This window comes from Lemur catta, chromosome X (assembly GCF_020740605.2).
Source record: "Lemur catta isolate mLemCat1 chromosome X, mLemCat1.pri, whole genome shotgun sequence".
Lineage (NCBI taxonomy): Eukaryota > Metazoa > Chordata > Mammalia > Primates > Lemuridae > Lemur > Lemur catta.
In genome coordinates this window covers 19,142,673-19,155,070 of record NC_059155.1, presented here as the reverse complement: position 1 = coordinate 19,155,070, position 12,398 = coordinate 19,142,673, and the positions used below count along the sequence as shown (strand labels likewise).

The following is a 12,398-nucleotide window of genomic DNA, read 5'->3' as shown; positions in this document are numbered from 1 at the left end:
AGATAAGGTGGCTGATAAAAATGTAGTTATAGAAAGAATTAGGGGAAAGTTGACATTATGGTCTATGCATTTTCCATGGGAAGATAAACTTTTAGGTAACAAAGAAACAAACAAAACTTATAACTGTGGAAAACCTTCACACTTGTTGATAGTGAACCAGAAAGATTCCTCAGGTCCGCTCTAGGGGCTGGTGCATTTATGCCCTTGATGGTACTGCTGATCTTGTCCTCTATTAATGGAAATTAGAATATTACAGGGGGTTAATAAATTTCATTATAGATATTGGCCCCCTACCTATGGGCCCACTTTTTAATGAGGTTATTTAGTGATGCCTTGCTGATTTGCTTGAGTTCTTTGTAGATTCTGGCTATTAGCTGTTTACTGGATGTATAGCCTGCAAATATTTTCTCCCATTCTGTAGGTTGTATATTCACTTTATTGATAGTTTACTTGACTATACAGAAGCTTTTTAATTTAATCAGGTCCCACTTATATATTTTTATTGTTGTTGTGATTGCCTTTGTGGTCTTCTTCATAAATTATTTGTCTAGGCCAATATCTATATGAGTTTTTCCAACCTCTTCTTCTAGAATTCTTGTAGTTTCATGCCTTAGGTTTCCTGCCTTAGGTTTAAGTTTGTTATCCATCATGAGCTGATTTTTGTGAGAGGTGTGAATCCTGTTTCAGTCTTCTACATGTGGCTATCCAATTTTCATAGCACCATTTATTGACTAGGCATTCTTTTCCACAGTGTCTGTTTTTGTCTGCTTTGCCAAAGATCAGGTGGCAATATGGGGATGGTTTTATATCTGGGCTCTCTGTTATGATTTATTTTTCTATGTCTCTGTTCTTGTGCGAGTACCATGCTATTTTGGTTACTATAGCCTTGTAGTATAGCTTGAAGTCTGCTAAAGTGATGCCTCACAATTTATTCTTTTTGTTTAAGGTTGTTCTGGATATTCAGGGTCTTTTCAGGTTCCATGCAAAAGGTAGAATTATTTTTTTCTAGATCTGTGGAAAATGATGCTGGTATTTTAATGGGGATTGCATTGAATCTGTAAATCATTTTGGGTGGTATACATATTTTAACAACGTTGACTGTGAATTGTCAGCCAAGGCCAAACCACTGAGTTTATATGTCATACTAAGAAACTTTGGATTTTATTATAGAGTTAATGGGAGAGACAATGAAGGGATTTCATCAGAAGAGTAAAAAGATCAAGTATGCATATTATAACATAAAGATGGGAAGATGGCATGGCCATGCCCTGAGACAGGGAACATTGAAGGAAAGATCAATTTGAGATGATGCAGAGTTTAGTTTTAGATATGCTGGATTTATCTTACTTCTTGTCTTAATGCATTTGGCTGCTATTGCTATGCTATAACTAAATAGCTTAGATTGGGTAATTTATAAACAACAGAAATTTATTGCCCATAGTTGTAGAGACTGGGAAGTCCAAGATCAAGGCACCAGAAGATTCAGTGTCTGGTGAGGGCCCACCTGTTCCTCATAGACTGTTCCTTATAGCTGTGTCCTCATATGACAAAAGGGACAAATAATATCCCTTGGGCTTCTTTTATAAAAGCACTAATACTGTTAATGAGAATGAGATCCTCATGACCTAATCAGCTCCCAAAGGCCCCACCTCGTAATACCATTGCATTGGGGATTAGGTTTCAACATATGAATTTTGGAGGGACAAACATTTAGACCATAGCACTGCTTATAAGACATTTAAGATAGAGATGTCCTATTGGACTTTTGGAACTAGAGCTCAGGAGGGATAAATTGGCTAGAGATCCACACTTTAAAGTATTTTTATTATAAATAAATATATTTTTATATTTTAAAAAAGTTTTTATTTTAATACTTCCTAGAGGAATACAGATTTGAATGAAATACATTCATTCCACAAATACATTAGCAGCAAAACCTTCCCAGCAGAGTCCTCTACTCCAGCCCAGAGGTTGTGCCTTTGAGCGGGAGTGCATATTCCATCAAAAATTTGGGAGGCAAGATCTACCCTAAACTCCCAAGTAGCCAAGAGAGGATAAGGCAGGTGCTGCTTTAAGCTTTTTACCTGCAAAATAACATGCTGCTGTGTTCCAACCCATTCTGGGATGAGTATAAGTCACAAGAATCTGCATAAAACACAATCAGCAATCAGGACGGCTATGGCGCAGGGACCAAGTTTAGAGTGTTACCAAGTCATAGGGCGAGGAGGAAAATGGAATAATGGAAGAACCTGAAAAAAATATGGGCAGAAGACAGCTTTGACTCTGGCATAAATGCATCTCCCAGATTATCATGTATATAAGGAACAGACCTCAAAAGTTGACACTTTCCTCCCCATCCATCACTTAAAAATAGGACACATGCTCTCTTTTCCCAATTTTTTAAAGTGTTTTCATTAGGATACTCTTCTATAAGTGCTTTATCCATTCCCATTCAGTCTGTTTTGACTACTGGCTGAAAAGAAATCAGGAACGACTTTATATAAAAAAACCACTGTAGTGGATAACTGTTTATATGTGTTTTTCCCTTTGCGTTATCCATCCAAAATAGCTTGCTTCTTTTTCTTTTATTTATGTGCAGAGAGAGACTCATCCGCTGAATATACAGCACTGTTAATCTTGCAGTCTTCTGTCCCCACGGAGTCTGCTAGATCTTCCTCTTCTGAGTCACCCTCTTCCTCCTCCTCTTGTGCTGATGAACTGGAGGTGGGTCCTTTGCAGGTTTTCAGGTGGCAGGTGAGATGATATTTGGTTAGATAAGCCTTTGTACATTTTTCACAGACATAATCCCGTTTTCCTTCCTGAGAATTGAGATGCTTCTTTAAGTGATTTGTTCTCAAGAACAGCTTATCACACTGGGGACACTTGATCTGGCGTTCTTGTGTGTGGATGAGCACGTGCTGCTTGAGGTCCTGCCTCCGCATAAACAACTTGTCACAGTAATCACACTTAAGATTCTTCTCGCCCATGTGGATGACCATGTAGGTCTCCAGGTGAGCCTTCTGTGTGAAAGACTTGTCACATAAAGTACACCTGTGGTTCTTCTGACCTGTATGTATCTTGAGGTGGGTCTGCAGGTTGCTGGGATCACAAAAAGCCTTGCTACAGAAATCACACTTGTGGGGCTTCATACCCATGTGACTCATAAAGTGGATATGAAGTTTGGAAGGAGAGATAAAAGCTTGGGGGCACATGGAGCACTTCTACTTCCTTTCTTTGTTGTGTCTTGGCCTATGGCTGCTGCTGTGGCCCTGGCTAGGAACGTGGTTATGGATGTGGCTGGTCAGATGGGCTTTGAACTCTGCATAAGAATTGTATTCCTTGCCACAGTTACAGAGGTGTACATCTGGGTGTTCAGGAACACCCATCTGCTGAGCATAATCCCGGCTATAATAAAAAAGCAGTTCATTTTCAGGAGGGATATCTTGTGAGGTGCAGAAAAAGATTTTTCCATCATGAGGATAAGCCACCAAATTCTGCTCTTCCTGATTCCTGGCTTTGCGCACAAACATCATCCAATTACATTCGTTTTCGTCAGTTGTAACGATGCAGAATTCTAGGACACTGTTGTGGTATATCTTCCAGATATGGTTAACTGCTTTGTCTGTCCATTCTGCTACTTCCATGGAGTGACTCTGCTGGCCAATAAGAGGCCCAAAGCAAGTCCGCACAGGAATGGTTTCTCCTGTCCATATACCAACTTCTGCTCCCGCAATTGACTGGCGGAGAACAAGCTGCTTTGGGAGAGAAAGGCTTGCTCTGCTCTCTATTGGAGTGTCAGGAACAAAAGTCACTGGTCCATGATCAGGGCGGTCTGAGGAATAGGCTCGGTCACACAGAGTACACCAAATTGAAAACAAGGTTGCCATGTTTTCCTTGTTTGAATTGGGGTCTTCCATTTGCAGTGAAGATGGTACAAAAGAAAGACTGTCTGAAGATACATCTACATGACCTGCCCCCATAGCAACCTCCTGGGTGATGGAAGAAACAGCCACAGGTTCTAGGCTCAGGCCAATTTCATGGAGGGAAACAGATTCTAGGGAGGCGAGGTTGTGTGAGGTAGAGAGTGTCATGTTTACAGAGTTGATGCTCATGGCCACAGTGTGGATGGAGTCACTGAGGGCACTGTCAGACATCCCGTTGACCCGGCTTGCAATGTGGTCTGTCTCCATGACCACAGGGAGCTCCAGGCCATTCCCATGAATGGGTATCACACCACCATGTCCTACAGGGTCTGCTGCAAGGTTGTTGCTCACAGAATCCACAGACAGAGGTTCATGACTTCTGGAGCCATTTGGGATTTGGGAATGCTCACCTGCAACACCATCCATTGTAAGCTCCTCTGCCATTCCATCTGAAGAGATCGGGCTGGCAACCCTAGAAACGTTCTCCATAGTGATTGTTGTGTCCAAGGCCACCTCATGGCCATCACTGGGATGAAGACTTTGGGCACCCATGTGTGTTCACAGAGCAAGAGTCTATTGAAACAATGCCTGGTTCTAATCCAACATTTCCATTGGACTGATAGGGATCTCGTGCTGAAGGGTTATTGGCAATTGATAATGCTGTATTACCATCAACATTTATAGAGTTGGGGTGGATATACTGAGGAGGTGGTCTGTCAGCTAAATAAGATAAAATGCCAGGTAGAATGGTTCTGAAGTAACTGCTTTCCAGGTGAGGGTAAGGTGGTGGAGGTAGTGTGTAGTTTCTTTCAGGTAACCCACACATCACCCCTCGATCCTCAATAATTAGAGACAAGGCAGAAGGCAGAGAGCTCAGGGAGGGATCCAGGTTTGGAATTGCCACTGGCAAACCTGGGGCAGGGATGGCACTATGAGTGGGTGAGGCAGCCAACCCCAGGTGACTTCCTGAGACTGGCAAGGCATTGCTCACAGAGGATGAAGTCAGCCGCTCCATCCCCACTGGGCTCAGGTTCATTTCATTCATCCTGTGATGCATCTGCTAGGGGCCAAGTGTCAGAGAAAAGAGCGCTGGGGTGGCGGGGAACCAGCATCAGGGTTTGCGTTCCAGGGTCACGTGCTACCGCATCTTGTCTACAACCGCTGGACCAACATGGCCACTCATCCCCGGGGCCACCCAACTTCTCCTGACGGCCGGTGGCCACGCACCCTGCCATGGGATGGGGCATGCCGGGGGACACCCGAGGCTTTTCCTCCAGAAGCTGCGGGAGGGGGGCTGCCCAGCCTGCCTGCTGCGCGGGGGGTGCGCGCCTGCCCCGCTGTTTTGTTCTTCAACGGGGCAGAGCTCACCTCAGGCCCTCCCTGCCTGCTCGGCCCCCTAGCCCTGGGGCGCTGGCCTAACGTTTCCTGCTCGGCCCGATGCCTCCTTAGGGCTGCACCCTCGGCGGCGCGTTTCCGGCCCCTCAGCCACTCTGGGCGCCCGCCGCCAATAAATATATATATTTTTTATTCTTTATTATGTGTGAGGTTTGGGTGCAGATTAGGAGCCATTTGTGGAAGACGGATAGAATGCATATCTTGAGAAGCAATGTCAAGAGGGAAGGATTTAAAGAGAAAATGCTGAGAAACTAGTTAGGACCTTCCAAGGTCATAATGTAGAAAGAAAGCTGAGATTTAAAGTTGGGGTATGTAGTTATTAAATGGGTCATACGAATATGAATTGAGTTTCAGGGAAGTTCTGCAAAGTCTTCCAAATCCCTTCTTCCTCACATGATGTGGTTTCTGTTTGGCTGCCTGAAAATACATACATAGTAGCCTTTGCCACTTAAAGACACTGCTTAGCCTCAGACATCACTGTAGCAGCTGACATGAAGGGTACTTGGGGATTGGGAATTTTTTAATAACGACAGACTAACCTTCCAAAAAAAAAAAAAACAGTAATGAGGGATGCTGAAGTGGTCGTTTGGAGGAGAGGAATATATTATCATTGCTAATTACAACTAAACCTTTAATGCTTTCTTCTGTATAATAGAATGAGAAGTTAAGAGTAGAGGAGAACAAAATCAATAAGCCATTTTTTTTTCTTTTTTATTTCTAATTCTGTGGCTACATTCAAGTATCTGTTTAGGCCATTCTTTATAAAAAGTTCATTATTTCCTAACTCTATTAAACAGTGCGCAGTGAGCTATAGATTGAACAATCAAACTAGAGAAGTCACCACAGTAGAAAGGCCACAAATGGTAAGCATGGAGAGAATGCCTAATATTTGCTTTAATTAGTGTTCAATATTAAGGTGATGGTAGAGAATTTTTGTCATGTCACTTATCATGGACAGACACTAGAGAACTAGAAGTATATTAAGCAAACTGTTCATTTCCCTCAAAGTGTTTTATTTTGTTGTCTATGGTTATTACTTTGGAGCATTTATTTAGAGAGTTCCTTCTCTGTCAATTCTTGCAGAAGGTGATAAAGGCATATTTATAGATTTAGACATGATTAAGAAGTTCTAACTTTTCTATTGGGTATAATCTTAACTATTATCGCTGGAAATGTATGAGGTAAATTAATCCCAGGCAGTAAATGTTATCCCTAATTCACAGAACAGAGACCAAAATAATGCAAGACAAGGTGATACTTTGTAGAAGATTTAATTTTCATGGACACTGTCAGAATAGCCTGAGCCATGTATGGGCTTTAATAAGAGCACAGAACAGAGAGCTAAGTACCTTGTCTTTGTCAATATTCTGAGAAAAACTAGGCCAAGGATTTTACACTCTGGCAGGGCAAAAACTATAGGGTGTCTGTCCTGTAGTAGCCAAAGGCTTTTCTTAGGCCTTCCTTTGGAAAAAATGGAAATGTCGATGCAAAATGTCGATGGGAAAGACACTAAGAAAAACCCAGAGGCAAAAGCAGCTCATTGAGTTGTTAGAGAAGAGACACCAAAGTGAAAGGATTTTATTTCCCTCTATTAACTATTATAAGTATCATAGGGAGAATAAAAACAATTAGATGATTGTATTTTAAAATAGTATGTCCTTTTAACCTCTATCCCCCCTATTACAATTATGTTTTACCTGTTATTCATATCTTACAAGAACAACTTGTCAGTTCCTTTTACTTACACATTTGGTCATGCAAACCCAGTTATCTTGAAGTATTTATGTGCTTCAATAGTCACCATGATTATGGGTTTTTTTATGGTTGATTTTCTTTCCAAGATAATGAATAAAAATGAAAATTATTTTGGGTACATGTAAATGGATTTACCTAAAACAACATTCTGGTATTCAGGTTAGAATTAGCTCTACATGCTTACAATGTTGTATGTACCTATTCATAAAGAATCATTTATTGAGTCCCTTCTATTTTCTAGGTTCTCTTTGGGTACCAAGACCTCAACACAATACAAATACTTCCCTCCAAGTGCTAGCCATCTGTCCAGAATAATTTTCCTTGACTCCATAATTACCCTAAAACAATCTCAGTCTCTCATATTTTTGCTTTTTACATTGCAGTCAATTTTCTTTTTTAAAAATGAAAGTGCACAATGTGAGGCCCTTCAAGAGAGTTCACCTTGAAATTGCAAGCGATAAATGTCAAATGAACTCTAAAAACTAATAGTAGACAATATCAATATTCAAGCATTAGTTTGGGGTTCTGACTTACTCTCTCCCATTTTAAAATAATAGTGAGATTACATCATACAAAAAACTTTCCTAGACTTGGAAACTCTCAGAGTCATATACTCTGCCCAACCCAATTATCCAGGTAGTTCAACTGCTACAAAATTAGGCATGAAAGTCACAAAATATTTACAAGAAGGTTTCTTTATGAAAAAATATCCTAATTATAGTCTGAACTACAATAGTTACCAGAGCTCGTCCTGAGGTTAATTCAAATTTATAAAATATTGCATCAGTCATCATTGAGAGGGTGGAGTCCTTTGACTAGGAATTGCATTAAGGGAAGCTCAGTGTTTGTGACTGTCTGTTTGCTGCCCCTGAGTATTGCAGTGGCTTGTGTCCAAGCCACTTTTATCAGCAGTCTCCTGTTGTAACCCCAGATCTGGGCATCTGATCAGAGAAACCTGAAGTCACATAAGCTGCTTTTGGATGGATGGTAGTAGACAGAAGAGGTATGTCTTTTCCTGCTCCTTCATGTTGATATAGTAATTGAAACTACCCCCTACATCAACGTGTTCTTTTCATTACAAAACACTAACTTTTTGTGTTTTTACTTGTATTTTTTCCTCTTTCTGGCAGATCTTGAACTTCATCACCCATAAATTTTGTTGGGAACAGACATCATTAGCTGTCATTTTGATTCTAAGCCAGGATATGGATGCACAGCAGAAGGAGTCTATGATCAGAAAATGTTCTCTCTGTAGAAATCCATTTACATCTTTGTGGAGTTGTTCCCTGTTAGAGACTAACTACACATTGATATTTCACTGAGGTTGTTTAAGTCCTCCATCTCACTTTCACCTTAGCCCCTGAGGCCATTTTGATGTTGCATTAAGGAACTCAATAAATCAATCTATCAATATACTACTCACACAAAGAACTGGAGCCAGGACTCTGAAGCAAAATGAGTATTTTTTCTTTCTGTGAAAATAGGAGGTACAAAAAACTCTTCATTGGCTAAAGGGTTTTCATGCCATGGTCCTTGCCAAAGGATGTAAGTAAACCAGCAGGTTTTTACAGATCTCATCCATGTCATGCCTTCTCTAGTTATGTTTCTTAACATGAGGGAGGCTTACTGGATAGCTTAATATTTAGTGATATACATTGGTTTCATTTTACTTTGTCAGCTTGAGAGACAAGTTGCCCATTCCAATGAGCAAATATCTTTCCCTCAGTAAACCTTGCAGTGACCTTAGCATGACTCATCTCTATTTGGAAGTAATGATACCCTGGTCCCATTAATCTTTCTAGTGATGTTGTCTGGCCTCATGTAACAGTTATCAACCCTTGAGTTGCTCTAAGGAAATGAAGCATTATGCAAATTTGCACCCATTCCACTGAGGTCAACCTTTTCAGAACTTCCCCAGAAAGAATAATGCTGCATTCATGCTTACCCCTGCTTTATGAATGGAGCCTCTCAGGAGCTCTGTTGCCCTTACTCATTTTGCTCTGTGACCTTTCTGACCTTCCCTAAGAGAAGGGCTCCTTTGCAGTGTAATTATAATGACAAACCCAGTGTTGTAAGTTAATGTCTCACATCAGCATAGGCATTTAGGGTACTGACAGAATTAAGGCGAAAAAAATTAGAAGTACCTTTTATTCCCTGAAGTATTTAGGGTATTTATATGGATCTTAGCTCTCTGAAAGGCAATCCCTCCATCAGCCACATTAGGCTAAGCCCTTTAAAAGAGAGAAGCAGTTTTCCTCACACTTCTTAATTTCAGAATGGTTAAATGTTTGTAAACTGTTAAAGGATGAGTGGAAACTTCATTTCTGAGAGGCTTTTGTATAGTTCTGTTATGCCAGAATGAGCAAAATTAACTTGTTCTATAATATTGTTTTTCAACCCATTATAATTAGTCAAAAAGTATTATAAAGCAATGCTCAGCTTTAAGAACAACAGATATTTGATAAGAGGTCATTATTTGCATTTCAAAAGTCTTCTTCACTTGACTAAGGAATTATAGAAAGTTTCTTGAACCCCATAGTGCATCTCTGCATTTATTTATAGATTATTAAATGTTTGACAAAAAGTGTGATGGGCAGAAAAATTGAAAGCATGTTATTAACTGAAGAATAGAAAAATATAACACATAGGAGTTATAATTAAGTCAGTGGAAGATTATATTAAATTTAAAAATACAAATCAGCAAGAATAAAATAACCCCATCAAAAAGTGGACAGAAGACGTGAACAGAAGATTTTCAAAACAAGATAGACAAATGGCCAACAGACATACGAAAAATGCTCAACATTGCTACTCATCAGGGAAATGAAAATTAAAACCACAATGAGTCAGAATGGCCATTATTAAAAAGTCCAAAAACAGTAGACGCTCGTGTGGATGTGCAGGGAAAGGAACACTTATATGCTGTTGGTAGGACTGCAAGTTAGTAAACCTCTAGGAAAACAATGTGACAATTCCTCAAAGAAATAAATGTATACTTACCATTTGATACAGCAATCCCACTACTGGGTATCTATCCAAGGAAAAGAAGTCATTTTATCAAAAAGACACCTTCACTTAAATGTTTATTGCAGCACAATTCACAATTTCAAAGATGTGGAATGAACCCAAGTGTCCATCAATTCACAAATGGATAAAGAAAATGTGTATACACACACACACACATGCACACTCACACACACATACACAAACATGCATACCAAGTAGTACTACTCAAGCATAAAAAGGAATGAAATGTTGTCTGTTGCAGCAACTTGGATGGAACTGGGGACCATTTTCCTAAGCAAAGTATCTCAGGAATGGGAAAAAAAAAAAAAAAACACCACATGCGCTATTTAACAATTGGGAGCTAAACAATGGGCACACATGGGCACCAAGAGAGGTAAAGGACATTGGAAACCAAGAAGGGGTGAGGGTGGGAGGGGCTGACGAGTAAAAATTTACCTATTGGACACAATGAACACTACTCTGGTGATGGAAACACTAAACGGCATGACTTAAGCATTATACAAGCTATCCATGTAACAAAAGCATTTTTACTCCAATATTTTGAAATGAAGAAATAAAAATACTGATTTATATACAGTTTCTGAGAAACTCAACTCCTATCTTGAGACCTTATCCCCAGGTTAACTGTTTTGGTACTGCCAAGCCCTGATAACAGATGCCAATTTGGGACTAGGAGTAAACATCTTTAGGAATTTCATAGATCTTCCACATGGTATATATTATATTGCTTAGAATAATGTACTTTAGAGGCATACTTGGTTTGGAGCTCCAATTTCCACTTACTAGTTATCTGAACTTGGGCAAATTACTTCACCTCTAACTTTCCTCATCTGTAATGTAGGACAGTAATAATAATAATATTTCTCATTATGGCTGATGTGATGATTAAATGACCTAATCCATTTAAAGTGGTTAGCATGGTGCCTGGACTATAGTAACTATTTAATGAACATTTGATATTATTATTATCACCATCATCACTTTTAAGTATATTGTCTTATCTTCACAGTATAGTACTTTCTAAGGTGATCTTCAAACTTAAGCCTGCATTATTGAAGCACAGCTTGCTGTCCTCCCCCCACCCCAGGCTTCTGATTCAGAAAGTCTGAAGTGAGGCTTAAGAACTTGCATTTCTATAAGGTCCTAGGTATAGCTGCTGTTGCTGGTCCAGAGACAACACTTTGAGAATCACTATTGTTAGGTACTCAGAGCAAGTTTTAATGCATCTCTTTTATGAATGGGAAAAATCAATGAGTAGTGTATTGAACAATTAGAACTGGTGACGTATAATCTGAAAGCATCTTTATTATTTTACCTTCTACTTTTGCTTCCATATTTATGCAGTGGTGGAAGATCTCCTTTTCAGAGATGAAATCCTGTGCAAGCAGATGTAGACTTTCAAAACACTCTCCCTGGGACAATTTATCAATTATTAAGGCTTCAGAGCTGATGCTTTGACATTGCTAAGAGAATTGTTTAAATAGGAAAATTTTAAGTGGGCCCAGTCATCATTCCAGGTAAAAAGACAAATAATGAAAGCTTTGATGGTTCTGTGGGTAAAAAAATAGAATATAGTGGCTGAGGAAACTTTTCAGTAGTATAGACTTGGAGGTAGTATAGACTTGGTGGCTCTCTTTCTCTTCCTTCTGCCTTACAGAAATAAGGGAAACATTTTGTTAATTGACTCATGAATTGATGGGTTGATTCTACATATTGGAAATTGTGAATTGTGCTACAATAAGAATTTAAGTTCAGGTGTCTTTTTGATAAAATGACTTCTTTTCCTTTGGGTAAATACCCAGTACTGGGATTGCTGGATCAAATGGTAGGTCTTAGTCCTTTGAGGAATCTTCGTACTGTTTTCCATAGGGATTGTACTAATTTGCAGTACCACCAACAGTGTATAAGTGTTCCTTTCTCTAATGTGGTATGTGTATACCATGGAGTACTACTAAGCCATAAAAAGGATGAATTAATGCCTTTTGCAGTAATTTGGAAGTAACTGGAGACCATTATCTTAAGTGAACTATCTCAAGAATGGAAAAACAAACACCACATGTACTATCTGATAAAGCGGAGCTAACCAATGGGCACAAAAATACACAGAGGAGAGTAAAAGTCATTGGAAATCAAGCAGGGAGGAAGGGATGGGCAAAAATCCATCTAACAGGTACAATGAACACTATTTGGGTGATGGTCATATTTATAGCCCTGACTCAAGCCATATATCAAAAAATCTGTACCCCCTTAATATTTTGAAATAAAAATAAATAAATAAATAAAAGAAAAAAAAGAAAG

At 39.5% G+C, this 12,398-nt stretch overlaps 1 protein-coding gene across 1 annotated transcript; it reads right to left on the bottom strand.

Moving 5' to 3' along the window:
* Positions 1–2,265: 2,265 nt before the first annotated feature.
* On the bottom strand, positions 2,266–5,074 carry LOC123628762 (PR domain zinc finger protein 4-like). The gene is given in 2 exon segments (XM_045538701.1): positions 2,266–4,472; positions 4,474–5,074. Coding segments are annotated over 2 exon segments (2,394 nt in total). The 5' UTR covers positions 4,981–5,074; the 3' UTR covers positions 2,266–2,585.
* Between the last annotated feature and the right edge of the window lie 7,324 nt (positions 5,075–12,398).